The 16,719-nt window shown below is 38.4% G+C and overlaps 1 protein-coding gene across 3 annotated transcripts in view; it reads left to right on the forward strand.

The window, feature by feature from the left end:
- BCAS3 (BCAS3 microtubule associated cell migration factor) overlaps window positions 1–16,719 on the forward strand; it is a gene marked incomplete at both ends in the record, with an annotated part of 366,916 nt that overhangs the window by 153,915 nt on the left and 196,282 nt on the right. For all 3 annotated transcript variants that reach the window (XM_082008615.1, XM_082008616.1, XM_082008617.1), the window contains one exon: window positions 13,523–13,623. In XM_082008615.1, coding sequence (XP_081864741.1) covers window positions 13,523–13,623 — 101 coding nt within the window. The remainder of the gene's footprint in view (window positions 1–13,522; window positions 13,624–16,719) is intronic.

A 16,719-nucleotide genomic window follows, 5' to 3' on the forward strand; every position in this document is an offset into this window, starting at 1 on the left:
ACAAACACTACCTAGGTTTGTGAGGCCTTGCAGCTTGCCTGCGTGGGCCAGCTTTCTTTCCTTCCCCTCCCCTCGCCCTCCCCAAATTCTCTGCTCTAGTTGTAGATGTCTTTATCATCCACATTGTTTTCAGCTATTTCCCCTGCATTTTCTCAAGCATATAAATATATAAATTATTGTATGTAGTGTGCAGTTATTGCAGTATGGGTCCAAGAGCACAGAATGCTGTCTGGAGAATTTTGGACACTATGTAGAAGTAGTTTGCTTTTTAGTTTCTGTTGAAATGAAAAGCCATGTATTGCATAGACATGGTCTGAACAAAAGTCTTTCTGTGAGCATCAATGCTTATATCCACATACCACATTTGTCCCACATACTGAAGTCAGGGATGGATGTGGTTCACTCTGTGTATTTCATTAACAGCTCAAATACTATGCATTTCAAATGTTTTTGTGTGGGAGGCTTCTTAAAGGAAGAACGAGTGGTAGCTAAATTCCAACAGAATAATGAACTTGTATTATTTGAATTCCAGTGAAGAATTTTAATTCAGATTTTAATTCACATAATGGAAATTCATTAAGATGGGTGTGGAATGTGAAGAAAAATAGACTAATAAACTAAATAGACTGATAGACAAAAAAGAGTCTAGAGAACATAGTAAAAATGGCATTAGTGGCAATTGTGTATATCTGATCTTCTTTCAAGTTTTATTTGTCTTCTGGATTTATTCTACCTGAAGCTACTCAATGAAGTTTCTGAAAAAATGGAGTCAAACCAGGATTCACACAGAGTCCAAGACACCTGTTAGCTTTGACCCTATTAAATACATGCTAAAACGAAGTTATCTGGCTCTGCTTACCTGCAGTAATGTAATGGGTTGACATTAGCTGAAGCCTGTGGTTTGATGTGCCATCACTTCCGTCAGTAAGTTTAATTGCCAGCAAATGGCTAAATAGGGGTTTAGGGTGAATGTTACATCTGTCTGCCACGTTAGTGGTAAGAGGAATTCTGGCGCCGTTTCAGGGTCACTATTTGTATCTGTCTATCAGAGGTAGAATACAGCAGTTTCTCTCAGTTTCTGTATAGCATTTCTGCCAATTGTTTGGCTCCATTAAGTGTGCAGGGGAAATAAAAGCCTGAATGACCAAGTCACAAGGGGGTATGGATAGACCCTTTCTTTGTCCACACTCAGAACATTGCATTAGGTCTCATTATCCATTTATAATAAGTGACCTTTGCCCCCTGGGTCATTGAAAAATACTCAGTGTGCTTTTTAGCACAGAGTACCTCTGTCAGCAGACGGGCAGAACAATGAAACGTCTGGCGGTCTGGTTGGAGGGCTATGCTGTGCAGGTTTTCATAAATATGCAGTCTGATGCCAAAACACGGGCCCAAAATCTTCCTTAGTCTCTGAAAAGTATAAAGTAGGTCAGTGAGTTCTTCTGATAAAGAGAAAATATTCTAAAAATACTGCATTTAGTTATTTACACATAGTTCAGCTTTTAATATTTTTTTAAAAATCTTAAAGTTATATTTGCACTAATAAGGAAGTAACAAGGAACCATTGTTTGGAGAAATATTTTGTACAATAAGTGTCCAAGACCTTTATCCCAGGGGTATTTGGAAGTGGATTAGCACAGCTGTTTCATTGCTTTGAGGGCATCTGCGACATCTGCTGCAGAAACCTGGATCAGAGTACGCGGTTCCTATCTACCTGAGCGCTTTATCACGGCCACGGCTGGTGCAGAGAGGTGAGAAAGTGGGTAGCGAGAGACTTGGACCTTTCTGTAAGTTCGTGGCTTGAAAGTGAACTTGCATGTTAAATTCCACAACCTGCTGGCCCGCAGGAAGCGTTGGTATTCTGCTCCTGGCTTTTTGCAGTTGGTCAGAGCGAAAATAACCAGTCCCGAGAATCTCCTCGCCTTCTGACAGAGCAGATTTCAGACTTACTTTTGTTCTCCTAAGAGTTCATCCTGCAAAGCCTCGGATGTATTACAGTCCTCAGGTCTTCAGTGCTGGCTGTTAGGTGCCAGATATTTCGCTCCTACCCTTCTCAGATTTAATACATAATATTTTACCTTATTTGTGTCTCTATTCCCTCTTTATTTGCCTGTGTTCTGAGCAACTCCTAAATCTAATCGCAACAGAGGAAAGAAGTATCAGTCACATTTTATTCTCCTAGATGTTTTTCCTATAATGTAAATACAATCACCTGGTACAGTCGGACTCTTCTAGCAGCCCTGGCCATGGGAGGAGAGTTGTGCGAGGCGCTGCATGCATACCTAGGAGGGTTTCTGGTGTCCACAGGAACTTGCAATGTAAGGGACTTGGCTTTCATCAGACAATTGCCAAGTTTCATCATTACCTCTTCTTTACAGGCTACTTGCTTCCTGCTCTTCAGTATTTAGGAATTAAGATGCTTCTGGTAGTATAAATTCTTCAGGCATGCTGTTAAGATGTGCTTTTCATGTCCATGACCATCGTCTGTTTGTGTTCAGGTTTTTTCTAACAAATACTTTTCTCCCTACTACCATAACCCAAAGTCTTATATATTTGATTGACTTAACTCTTGTTTACTTTGTCTGACTTCGGTACTTTCCTTTTTTACATGTTTGTATTAATACAGACATGTGCATAATGGAATTGCAATGAAAATAGGTAACCCTACATGACAGCAGAAAGTCTTTACGACCTCATTTCATACTACTTATTTTTTTCTTCCTTACTCCTCCTGTTGAATTCACTTGTTCATTGCACTGGAGGAATGGACTGTAGCTGAGATATCTGAAATGTGGACAATTAACACGTTAATGAAAAAAAAAGCGCGAGATCAGACGACAAACTGCCCAAAAAAGGTTTGGAATAAAATGCGATATGATTTCTCTCCTCTGGCTCTGGAAAGGGCACCTTCACATTCCAGCCGAGAGTTTTGGCTCATCAGGACCAATTTTGTGGAGACGACCTGCAGTTGTCAGAAGCAGGCCAATGACAAGAATTAATATATTAACTGGTATGCAGAACTCTTTGACAAATTGCTTACTAAATACATCAAAATTGATTGGACATTCTGTGTTTAAATTGACAAATGACTGCATTAGGGGAAGGAGGGAAATCCATTAATTACAGCTGCCCTCAACCATAGGAAATGTAATCGTATAAATATAGATTTTGTTAAAACAAAAGTCTCTACTTTACTATAGTGTTGCTGGTAAGTGTACTTGCACCTCTTTGCTATTAAACCTCCAGTAGGAGGTTTTGAAGACAGATCTTTGCGATTGGCTTTTAAATAATCAAAGACCATTTCTGTTGTGTTAAAAGGAACGATGCAGTGTTTCTTTATCCCACTCTGACCACTTCTGGAGATTGTTTCTCTCTCGGAAAAATGGACATGTAGCTGAGGCTTCTGCTGTCTCGTTAACTGTTCATTCTAAATGCAATGTAATTCATATTCCACAATGGTCGAATTTGAACCCGTACTCTGTATTCTCATTCTTTGTTCCTGTACTGGTTTCCAAGTAATGCTTCCAGGGCTGTTACTTATTTCTGAATAAGAATTTGCAGTTCAGTTAGGCCTGAAGATATAATCAGTTTTATAGACTTCGTTAAGGGATTCTTGAAAAGATTAAGGTCTGTATTTATAGCTGCCTTTGACTTTTGGCTGTTAGAACAGATTTTCATTTCTGGACCAACTGTTGTACATATCTTGCGTTTTACTGAAAATGTCTTTCATGAGAAGTCAAACTTAGTAACTATTCATTGTCTTCAAAGGGAGGGCGTTAGCCTTTCCTCACTGTTTGTTTGGGCTAAATGATAACACAATTTATACAGATAATCACTGTAACTCCGGCATCATGTTTGCACTTCCTGCTCCCTCTAATGAAAGCTATGCACCCTGAGCAAGACTTTTGTCTCTAAGCAACATTGTGGTTCTTTATGGCCTATTTTATATTCTTTCATACATTCCATTGATGGAAATAAAAATTCCATACATTGAGGTAGTGCATATTGTGCAGTGGAAAGCAGAACCTCGGAGTAGGAGTAGCGAATGCATTGAATAAACTGTGTGAACATGTGCTTTGGAGACAGATACTATGAAAAACAAGCTATGATGCATGTAATCATAGCCAAACTGCCGCCATAGGAGTAACACCGGGCAGACACAGTACGGAGTCTGGTCATTCCGGTCTGCAAGCCTTCTTCTGCGCAAGCAGAACCTGATGGTGGTCCGCTAACAGGCTAATGAACGGGGGCTGATGATCATGTTTAGTGTTCTACCACTTCTCAGCCTTCTACCTCTATTTTTCTTCTTGCAGTCTTTTGTGTGTGCATACTTAATAGTGTATTCTTTCTTTCTCTCTCACTAATATGAAAGAATATATGTTATGGTACTTACCCCACTATATATATATATATAGCTATATCTGTAGTGTGTGTGCGTAGTATGTTCTGCGGGGCAAGAGCTGTATCTTGCTAGTGTATGTTCAATGTCTATCACAACGGAGCTCGATTTCAAATAATAAAACTGATCAAAACCAGAGCCTGTTCTGTAACAACAATTACACTATCACGTAGTTACGAGGTGTTCAAAGCCTTTTTGCTCTGTTTCTGTGACATCTCTGCGTGGCCATGGTTGGACCTGAGTTTGGAGTAGGTTCAGCAGCTAGTGCTCTCAGCTGCCCAGTGCCGTGTCTCTGCTGGGCTTTGCTGGTTCTGCAGCAGCCCTGGTAGCACTGCAGAGCAAGGTTGGCCAGTTTAACTTAATCCACCGATGAAGACTACCTAAACAAAGCTCTCTGACCTTACCCTGAAGTGGGTGAAGCCCACTTGAGTATATGAGCTGCTGTGCTGTGGCGGCTGGAGAGGAGTTGGAACAGGCAGTGGTGTGTGGGTTAACATTTTAAACTGCCGTCGTTTTTAGGTACTGACCATATGAATGTTACCTAAACTACCGGCCCTTCAGATGTACCCGTGTGCCGCAGCAGAGGGCCTTTCCACAAAATTGTGTCGATTCAGTGTTATGGGCTTAAAACTGCAGGAAAGTACACACCGTTCCTGAAAAGCCGGAGAAGCGGAAACAGGCACTGCAGAGCTACGGGCCATCTGCAGGAAGGCAAACAGCGGAGGCTGCTTCAGATGGGAAATTTTTGCAAAACTTTCTAGATTCCCAGTTTGCCATTATGATTCTTTCTACTTGAGATTGCCTCTAGTTAATGTACCATTTTAATGAAATTATACTTTTTTAATTGCCATATAATAAAGGAATGCAACATACTTTTTAGAAGAACTTCCAGGGTCTCCGCATCAGTAGTTTCAAAGGAGTTGTGCAGATGTTCTTTAAAAATACAGATCCTTGGGGAGTAATTTATAATTCCTTGAAATTTTGAGGAGGACTTCTCTGTACAGAAAAATGAGTTTCAGAATTTCAGAGAATTAATTCTTAAGCGTTTATCTTGACTCAAGTATTCTCTCCAAATATTGTATGAAAATATGACTGTGTGTATATATGAAAATATGTGATACAGGTAAAATATGCTGTAGAAGAATTTTGGCAATTTAAAAAATATTTCATATTTGGAATTTTTTACTGTGTTTAAAACTGTAACAGATCTTAAATACATATTTTATTTATATATACTGATATATATATATATTTTACATCTACAGTTAAAAAATTTCAAGTGAAAGAGATTCCAAGCATGCATTTCTCACGCATAATTGTGACATGTATTTGGGGTTTGCTGGCAGTAGTCACAAACAGTGAAAATGGAATTTTCAGGGTTACTTCTTACACTTGGAGGCATAACAGATTGCAAGCTAATCTGGATCACCTTCCCGTTCCAGAAAAGATGTTTCTAATGAAATTGTAGTTCATGGTCTTTTTTAAGGGAAAACCAAGTTTCCCTAAAACTGTAAACTGCACTTCCTGCTCCCTACAGGAAACAGGATTAAGTGGTAAAGGGAAGCAAATTTAATTTCTGATGGCGCATAGGACTGGCTGGGGTAAATAGGAGCAGGGCAGATGTCATTTCATAAAAGTGCTGCATCTTTGCATATGAGCAATGGAGTAAATCATGCTACGTTCTTCAGCCATAATGGTGTTTGTGAAATAATATAGATGAGGTGGATAAAAATTAACTCTGTAAGGTGCATTGGATGCTGCCAATGTATGTTAAGTTTTGCTGCATATATACACCTGGCTTCATCAGATTACTGAGTACTTGGCGATCTTAATCCATATTTTATAAACTAAATGCTGGAAACAGCACTGCGTATAGGAATTAAAATACTTTCAGATGTGTACAAACAACAATAATGAACAAGGGCACATGCTGAAACAGTTCTTTACTATTCTTACATGGTCATCTGGAACTTCTTAGAGAGGGGTCCATCAACACGAAGGGGTCAGTTTTCAAAGCAGTGTACAGGGATTTAGCCGCGCGACTCCTATTGACGTTAATGGGAGTCAAACGGGTAAATCCCCACGCACCGCTTTGAAAATTTACTACTAAGCCTCTTGACTTCTCACTACATACTTTGATTGTAACAGTAATCCATGGTTAACATAATTTTCCCGACAATAATGTCAAACATACTTTTGAAGTCAGTGAATTATAGAAATAGTTACCTCTTCCATAATTCTTTAAAGATGGCCATCAGATGGATTTCACCATAGGTTCGTGCAGTTGAAATTGTTCTTTAACTCAGGAGAGAATATATGTGTTATCCTTTGCTACAGAACCGATAGTCTGCTCACAGTCTGAGCATTTAAAGCGTTGAACAGCCTTAAGATACTCCGTACTGTGAGTAATATCAGGTTCTAGCTCTGCTCAGCTTTTAAATTATCATTGTACTTGACTGGTTTCCTGTGGGAACTTTAGAGGAGGAAACTGGAGTTAAGCACAGTGAACATAGACCAGTCGTGCAATGCAACCAGGTGTAATGGTGAAACCTGAACACCTAACTGGCAACTTTTTTTGGGGAGCGGGGGGAAGCCAGTCTGTTGACTATCAGACCAGTGTAAAGTAAGGAGCAAGTAAAGCAGCCATCAAAGCTGGGAAAATCTAAGGAGAATTCATATCGTGATTACAGACCTACGTATTCCTTTAAGATTCAAGTGCTGATACAGAGAATGGATGATCCATAAAGCACCTAATAAACTGTGGGCAATATACAAATAAAAAATGAATAAATCTGTAAGTCAGTTGGTGGTGTGAAATAACAGGCTGGTTAAACTCCTTGTTTACGGGGTTTTTTAGCTTAATTTTATGATGTTTATGCGTACAAGAATCTCAGAAAGTCCTAATAGAAAGAAAATGAGTGGGGAGAAGTTTTGGGTAAAAGAATATATTTTAATTTGCATGGCATGCTCCTGCAGAAGTTCACAAGCTGAAAAATGCATTGAAAACAGAACTTTGTTCAGTAACTTACAGCCACAGGTAAAAATACATTGAGCATATCACCAAACTACAGTTTATTTCAAACATGGCTGTAAGCATTCTGTCTAAAATTCAAATCTGGTCTTCACTTTATTTCAAACTTGAGCAGAGGTGGAGCCAGCAGGGACAGAGCTGTGTGCTGTAAGAGAAAGTTTAGGAACATGCATGTACTAAAACTCACTAAGCAGTTGTTGGACTTGAACTACATGGCAAATCTGACTGTGGGATACTGAAACCAACCTCTGACGGAAGTGAGATCACGTCTGTAAGATGGAAAAAAGGTGAACCTGTTGCATTTGAAGTGGCTGCATGTAGACCTAAACCAGAACTGTCACGTTCTACTTGTCATGAGTAACACGACGTAACTAATGCGCCAGTAGTTGCAGAAGTAGCATGAAGTAAATCATTCAAATTGTGGAGCTTAATTTTAAGAGAAGTACTCCTGAAGCTTGTTGACAAGCATGTGATTACCTCAGGTCTCTAAACCACCTATGGCCATTTTAGGTATAACTTGGGAACCACAGAAAAAGCATCAAAATCAGATGTCGGTGTGTGATTTGTACAAAACTGAGGGATATGTAACTTCTATTTTGCATACCTGTTTGCCATGGGCATCGCTAGAGACTGCACGTGGACACAGGATGGACTTCGGACTTAGTGAATTAGTTAGGAGTATTACTGTTTCTACTGGATTTTAGAATCTTATTTCAAATTACAAGTTTTATGTATTTAATTGAAGTAAAGGAAAGCTCTCTGGGTGACTGCAGGCATGTGTACAGCAGGCAGCACAGAACAAATAGTCTTTATAGTCTGCAAATGCCTTTGCTCTTAATTTGGATAAACATACATCCCTTAGAGAAGAGCGCATTGGAAATTTCAATTTTTAACTCTCAATTAAATTGAATTGTGTAAAGCTTATTTATATAAATGAGAAAATTAAAACCTTTTGGTTCAAGAAGTACACAAAACTAAGTAAAACTAATGATTTATTGTTCACAAATTAAAACCATAAGAGTGCATGCTACAATTGAGCTGTAGTGTTTCTTTGTTCCAACACTTCTGTGCTGCTGAAAGATGACAATTTATAATCTTTGAATGAATAAAGGTTTGTCTTAGCTCTAGGTATTTATTGTATAATTAGCCCATCTATGAACAAAACCACTGTTTGTTAATTCCAATATTCATCAAGCATGTATATTTGTCTAGGTCTTGCTCACGTGTCAGGAGTGTCTATGCAAATTATTTGAGGTTAATATAAATTGTTTGTTTTCTTTATTTGTCACTAAATATCATGTCAAAGTTTCAAAACAATGTGTTTTTTTCATACTTAGTCATTGAACTGTGTGAATCGGGTCCTGGAGTTCCAGAGGAATATCAGCTCAGCTGTATTTCAGCCTTTGCTTTGGCTTCTGTTGAAACTTTTGTCTCTACAGTCCCCCTTTGCAGTTTTCCTGGCACTAGCAAGTATCACACAAATGACTAAATTTGTAATGTGTTTTTTTTCAGACCCTTGCCTTTAATAATCTTTCTTCAGTATAGTAGTAAGATTAATCCTGTAACTGCAGAGAAGGGAGCCTGTACACTTTAAAAATTTACCTTAGATTATGGGTAAGCACCTGTACCTTTGCTTTTGAGGGTAGAAAATGAGATTATGGTGTTCAAGTCATGAAAGAAGATGAAGAACAAAAGTTTTCACTGAGATTCTGTTTTTCCTTAGTTAAATGTGGAGTGGTTCCTGACCTAGTCAGGACGGAGGGACAGGAATATATTCCAGATTTAGAGCTGATGCAGATCACTTTTCACTTGAAGGAGGACGGATATTAAAGGTGCTACTATTATTTTTGAGCAGCTCAAAGATGGTTTTTGCCCCTTGCCAAATATTTATGGCAAAGCTCTGATTTTTGCTGTAGGTAGCACTCCAGTTTTTAAAAAGTGATCTTGAATGCTTCCTTATGGCGTTTTTTGTATTTATAAGCGGACTTTTGAAACTCATGTCTTGTTATACTGCATAAACAGAAGTTGTAGGTTCTAATTCCCCCCTTAGATTTTTAATAAACACTCATTTTCCATGTACTATTTCACTTCATGGGTAATTGTACAAACTTCTGCATGTTTGTGTATATCTAGATTAAACAAACTCAGTTGCATTCTGATATTTGATATGTTTGTTCCAGATGTTGGTGTAAGAATAGCAAAAAGCTAAAAACTGGCATAGCTCAGACACGAAGGATTGAATTTGTTATTTTGGGAAGGTACAAAACACCTGCAATTGCCAGTAAAATGTCTCTGTGCAGCAAGGGCTTGCTTGCTCCTTGTCTATGCGTGTGCCATTTGTGACTTTTTCCAGTGAAAGCGAGATTACAGGAGTGCAAGAAAAAAACACTGTTTGCTGCAAAGCTTTTGAAGAATTTGAATTTTATTATCCTGCGTTATGGTGAAGTTCTTCGGAAATTGAGAAAAACTCTGTATTATAGCATAAGATAGTTTCACTGATGTGTAAGGGGCTGCCATAATTTCCAGTGTGAATTCAGATTTTCAAAGAATTAAGCTGGAAGAGAAAAGATTACTTTTGAGCTCAAATTCCTGGAAATGTCCCTCTGGGCTTAAATTAATCTCATCTTGGAACTTGATACCAATGCAAGAGGTGCATGACCCAGAAATGAAGAAAGAATCGGTTTTACATTTTTAGAACATATTTGTTCCTGTAACTTCAAGGCCATTTTTAACTTGGGGAAAAAAAAAAAAAAGACCATATGTATATCTGTAATAAGCGGTACAGCGATGGCAAATCTCCAGCAAGAATCACTTGTCTTATAAGGTCATATCTCACAGAACATTGCATGCTCCCACTGAGGGCAGTGGGAGTAGAGCTTGCTTTGCCTGTGGCAAGGCTGGGACCATCATTGTGGGATCCTGCTATCAAAACCAGACTCTCTTTAAATGCCTGCTTTTGTGATAGGTGTGGTACGTAAACGCGATTTTATTAAATAGCAAAATAAATTACTGAGGTTTGACCTCAGCTAAGGCTTTATCACTGTTGCCCTGCTGGTGAACTCTAAGGCAGAGCTTTTTCGTGGAATTCAGCATGTCGTCACTTTTTGGTAGAAAGAGTTAATGCTGCGCTCCGAAGCTGCAAGACCTGCGCAAAGCTGTGGTTCCTCAGGAAAAGGCAATACTTTTGAGAGACCAAAGCTCTTCTTAAATTTGGATTTCTTTTTCACTGTAAGGCCATCTTGAACCTCCAGTAAAATGTAAGAGTATTACGCAGGGGAGAAATACAGTGACAAAGCTGGGTGGATGCTGCTCCCTGGGCTCGCGTTTTTACAGCTAGTCACTGAAGAGCTGCTTCCCTAATCTTGACAGCTCTAGTAGTAGCCCCTGGGATAGAAAGAACAAAAAAAAAAAAAAAAAATTCAGAACAGTCCATAAAGTTCCTGTTGGTTTGAAAGCAAAAACATCTGCTAGAGTCATGAACAGTTTGTTAGCGGCGTTCAATAACAGGAAAGCCTGCAGTTGATCAGCTGTGCCCTCAGAAACAGGCATTACTGCAGTCAGTAGGATTTATTGTAGGCGAGTTAGGAGATATGGGGAAGATTAGGGCAACGGCGAAACGTGTCAAAATTATGTTTTTGTTTCATTGGTTTCAAATACAAACTTTACCGGAATGGAAGAAGTGTGGGTGTTACGGTTTTATATTCAGATATTTACTGTGAATCGTCAGCTGTTTGTAATCCAGGATGGTATGTGTATTTTCTTAATACGATTTTGATATGGGCTAGACAGACACATCCGTAAGTCATTGATTTAGATCTGTCACGGTTGTAATGAAGCAGATGAATGTAGTTTCTATATTATCTTGAACAATGCTGAAAAAAGGTGTGTGGTTGCTGAGGTGTGCATGTACACGTACGTGCAGGCACAAGTTGTATTGACTTCAATGAATATGGCAGATGCATAGTCTATCATGGGGATAAAACTTGATGCTTTTAAAGAATGTATCATAATGTATAGAGCACTTTAAATGATTTTTTAATAAGTTAGGCCCCGAATTGAATTTGGTATATTGCAGGTTTCGGAATAAGGACACACTGCGATACAGAGGTGTTAGAAATAGCTCCATAGCTGAGACTGGGTTTAGATACCCACTTATACATACAGGATGAAAATCCCTTTATTTCATGTAGTGTATGGATTTATGAAAACGCTGTGCTGTTTATATTATAGAGGCGCCGTTCCGTATTTATGGTTACAATTGTGTCTGCTTTGCCATTATAAACTCTATTATTAGGGGTTTACAACGTGGCTGTAAAAATTTGTAGTGGATGGAAACTTGACACATAAAGGTCAACCCTGCAATAATATAGTTTTTTAAAAAATCAATTTTAAAAACTTTGTGTCATTTTTAGATCATGTGAATATAAAAATATTGTTTCTAATTTTAGGATTGTCCAGTATCTTAACACTATAGCATAAAACCCTCTTGTTTTACCAAAGTCAAAATACCATTGTTGCATTTGCTTCTTTTAATTTGCTTTTGTGGTGTCTGCTCTTCCCTCAAAGTGTGGGTATGGTTTCTTGGTATTGAATCCAGACCTCCAACAGGCCCCTGACAGTAAGCAGGTACAAGAAAATGAAAAATACCACCTGTCTTATTGTCTGGGATGCTTGCTTGCATTTTGCTTTTTCTAAACTCTTTCAGCTTTCTCAAGCGTGAAGTTTTAGTCAGAGCAACGGAATGCTACCGCCATAGAAAGCAAAATAGCTAGACTGTAAGCTTTGCTAATATATTTAAATGACTTAAGGACCAGGAATGATGAAATGCTAATCTTTACAATAATGAGTCTACAATCCCCTCTCTTTTTTTTTTGTGGTAGCGTTTGAACACCGAATTGTGATTTTCCCCAAAGTTGTATGAATATATGGTAATCGTTTTAAAAGTGGTGTTGGCTCTCATGTAGTATACAGAGCTGAAGAACTTGCATTTTTCTGTTGTAGTGAGTCCATATGAAGATGAATGAGCAGTGAATAGAGGAACAGAATTAACTTAGTTTTGCTCTGTGAATTGAGGTTGGTTTTTTTGAAAACAGTAGAGACTTGGGTATTTAAGTTACAGTAATGTAAGATTTTCATGGTGCTGTCAAGAAAAGGTTTTCTGATGAGCACTGTGGACAGTTCTGATGTTGAGTCAAACCAAAAATTTACCCAGCCTTGGGTCTCTGGTGGTGACTGGAAGCCGACGCTCCAACGTCTGGGAATTTGGAGGTTATGGGCTTCTTGGAAGTTGTGTCTGGACTGTTGCGTTTAATAGCTGCCGATGAATTTGTCCCTTGACTTGAACTAATACATCTTTCTAGCTATCAATGCCACCTGCAGCTGAAAAAAGTGCTTTTCTTATCTGTCCAAAATTATTATACAGTATTATTATTATGCAATGCAACCCTTGAATACGGAATTTCTGGTATTTTACAGTCCGGTGAAGTAATCTTGGTGTTTAGTCTTTGTAGCAAATTAAGTAATGAAAGGTAATGAAAAGGTGGCACTAAAATGATAGTGAAGCACTTCCAGTTAAATTGCAAAGAAGTCAAACCCAGCTTTAAATTAACTACATTAATGTCAAAATGAGAGTGATAATTCAGTTCATGAAGCGTTGGAAGTACTCTGTTTTCGAGGTCAGTACATGTACCAGTGCCTCAGGATAACTTTTGTCAGTGCGCTTTAGCATAGTTCAGATTTCGGAAGAATTTGTAGAAGAGGCTTACATCATTGACAGCAGCATTTCTCGGCGTTAAATTCCTCAATGCAGGTGGTTGTCCTCTGTATTGAGCTCTGTATGTTCATGAAGAACTTAAGGTTAAAAGAAGACCACCCAATTGGGTTATCATAGTGTCTGTATGTATATAGTCAAGTCAAAGAACAGAAATGTTTTTACTGCTTTTGATGTCAATATTTGAGTTCTTTCTGTGCTCCAACATATTGTCACAGATTTAGGAAAATATATATGTTGCTGTACCAATAACTGACTGGAAGAGCTTTTTTAAAAAGTATTTAACAGTAAATCTGATTTTTCAATTTTCTATTTGTTTCAGTGGTTCCACCGGGGAGCCCCGGACCGATCACTCGACATGAGTCCTACGACAGCTTAGCATCTGACCACAGCGGGCAGGAGGATGAAGAGTGGCTTTCACAGGTATGCTTCTTGGGGGAATTACAGTTTTGGAGTGAGAAACAGTAATGAGATCCACTGGAAGTAAAATTCACCACTTTCCTCAAAATGGAAAGTAAGCTTCCAGTAGGCCATGGGTGTTGCTGTGTGTAAAACTGCCTTCACTCCTGACTTAATATGCTCTGAATTTGGTTTTATACAAACTATACAAGCAGTGTTAAAAACCGTATAAAGCCCCCATCATTACTGGCACAAGTCACACCCTTGGGAAGTTCAGGATGAAGCAGGATGTTTAAGTTGACAACGGAAGTTACCTCTCTACCTTTTTCTCCTGACATGGTTCTTTTCAGGTACGGATAAAGGAAGTTGGCTTGGCAAAACGGTGATGCCTTTTCAGTTGTGACCTGTGCTATACTTACAGATTTTAATATTAAAATGGTAGATTAACTTCCTTTTTTTTCTGGTTATCAGTTACCGCATTTTCTGCTAATAATTCCTTTGAGTTATGGCTAGATAGACATACCATAGTGTTTTAAAATGATCCTGCTTAGCGGAATATCTTTGTATAGGGTTAAATCTTTGCAGTTTTATCCATTCTTGCTTTGTTTCAGTCCATGAAGCTTCTCTTCAAGAACTCAGTACATACATGACTACTTGGCTCAAAACAGAACTTCACTTTAAGAATGTAGGTCGTGAATAATACACTGAGAATTAGTTCCTGTTAGAAATAAAAGGATAGCGTTAAATAAATAAAAATTACAAATGCTCTGGATTTACTAAAGCAATTGCAGGGTACCTGATACATAGAATTCACCCTGACAAATTAGGTGGGTTTTCTTTGGTTTAAGAACAATGTTGTTATGGGAGTGATGCATTAAATGTGTTGCTGGGGTGTATGGCATAAATATGAAATATTCACGGATGTGATTTGCTTCTCCCAGTGGTGAATAAATCATACACAGCATTTTCCTAAAATGAGAAGTTAGGTCTCCGCATGTACCGGTCCGGGAGTGGCATTCACTGGGGAATCTATTCATGTGAATCCACTTACCTGGCCTGCGTTTTCAGATGTGGCTGCACACTGATATATCTTACTTGTTTATGCTGTCTCTAATTTGTCAGAGCATAAAGAGGTGAAACTACTCTATCGGTGTAGTCAACAGGAATTATATCCCTGAGCTCACTGAGGCCAAGATTTCATGTGCAGTTTTCCAGCTCTCCTCTCCAGTGCTATTCAGATAGTTCAGCTTATTTTACTGTTCTGGTGACTTTCTGGTGTAGTGAGCAACCCTCGGAAAAAATAGAGTAAGGTAAACCTACGTTATAGGGGCTAGTTTATTACTAATTCTTGGAAGATATAAAACGTCAAAGGAACTTAAGATTGCTTGAACTTCATCACATCTATCCCTCTGGAAGAGTAAATATATGTATAACGGGGGAAAAAAATCTCAAGTGATGTCACAGAACACAGATAATTCAGAGAATGCTTCCGGAATGTTTAATTCTTGCTAAGTGAAAAGAGTGACGATAGCGCTTTGAGCATAAAGATGCTAGCATTCTCGAAGCAAGCCACTTTAGATTAAGCGTAAAGTGCAAGTATGTTTTTCAAAATTAAAGTGTTGTTATCAATAGTAACAGCATGCAGTGAAAAAACACTGTCCTTCACTTCAACTTTTCAATTAGAACAGTGGGTAATGTGTGCTGTCAGTGTGAAGTAGATACAATATGTTTGTCCTGCACACAACAGGAGAGTGAATAGGAACATCTGGCCGTAGCCTCAGTAAAATTGCAAAGGCATCTGTTTACCTCTCGGCTCTGTGACACTGATGGTTTCAAGCTTAAAATATACAGATTACTTTATCTGTGGCCTAATTTACACTGCTACATAAAAGCTACTTGCCTCAGAAACGTCTACAGTCAATCTGAGTTACGCTAAGATAAATGCAAAGATGGAACTAGTGCTAAATAGGCTGTGCATTTGTCATCTTACGTTAGCGGAGAACTTACAACGTTATCCATTGTTTAAAATTGCTTCTTAAAGAGTTAAGAATCGCTGCTAGTATACCTCTGTCCTATATATACAAAAAAAATATTTTCATTAATTTCCTCACTAAATTGCATTTTTGCTGGGAAGCTGATTATTGTTTTAGCAGAAATCGGTAGGAATTTAATAATCTATTTTTGTCATCTTAGAAGTATGAGTTCACCAGAGCTCAAGATTTTAATTTCATATTTCTTTTTTGATCTTTAAAGGCTCTTTTTTTATTTCTAAAGTCGTATTACAGAAGACTTATGCTTTATTTACAAGACCAAATTTTCCTGATCATATACATTTCCAACAATGTTAGCGTCTTGAATTTTCACGGTTCATTCCTATAGCTTACTCAAGGCTTTACCGGAATTCATACTCATCAGGTTTGTAGTTATCAGTGTGAAAAGACATTTCGAATGCTTCATTACTGAAATAACTTATTTTTCAAAAGTTCATATCTAGATTCTCACTGGGAGCCAACACACAGAGGAAAATCTGCATATTTGAAATTATTGTTTGTTAGACATACTGTCTGTATTCTCTGTGCCTTTTGGAAATAGGCTTGGAACTGAGCAGCTTCTGTGTCTGTGTGCATGTCTACACATAAACATACATACAGATACATATCTCATATAGAATCATAGAATGGTTTGGGTTGGAAGGGACCTTTAAAGGTCATCTTGTCCAACACCCCTGCAATGTGCCGGGACATATATACACACATTCTATGTGTGTGGTTGTTCACCCTTGCTTCTGTTTTAATTGTTGGAATTTTGGTTAAATGAATATATATGTGTGTGTGCGCGTGGCTGCCCTTCTAAACTCCATCTGTGGGACATACATGTTTATGTTACATCTGCGTAGCAATGACCGTGACCTGGGCTGTTCGGTGTCTCCCAGCGCATTTCACGTTGCTCTCTGTTACACGTCTTGCAAGATGGTCTCTGCCAGCGGTACCCTCAGATATGCCAGCAGTAATTATGAGCTTTGATTTGAAATACAGTTCTCACTATATATGTGTGAAGCAGCGCTGTTTAATGTGTGAACTTTTAGAAAGCAGTCGTAAGAAAGCTGTAACAGCTTGCCTT

Source organism: Phaethon aethereus, assembly GCF_964289735.1.
Source record: "Phaethon aethereus genome assembly, chromosome: 19".
NCBI lineage: Eukaryota > Metazoa > Chordata > Aves > Phaethontiformes > Phaethontidae > Phaethon > Phaethon aethereus.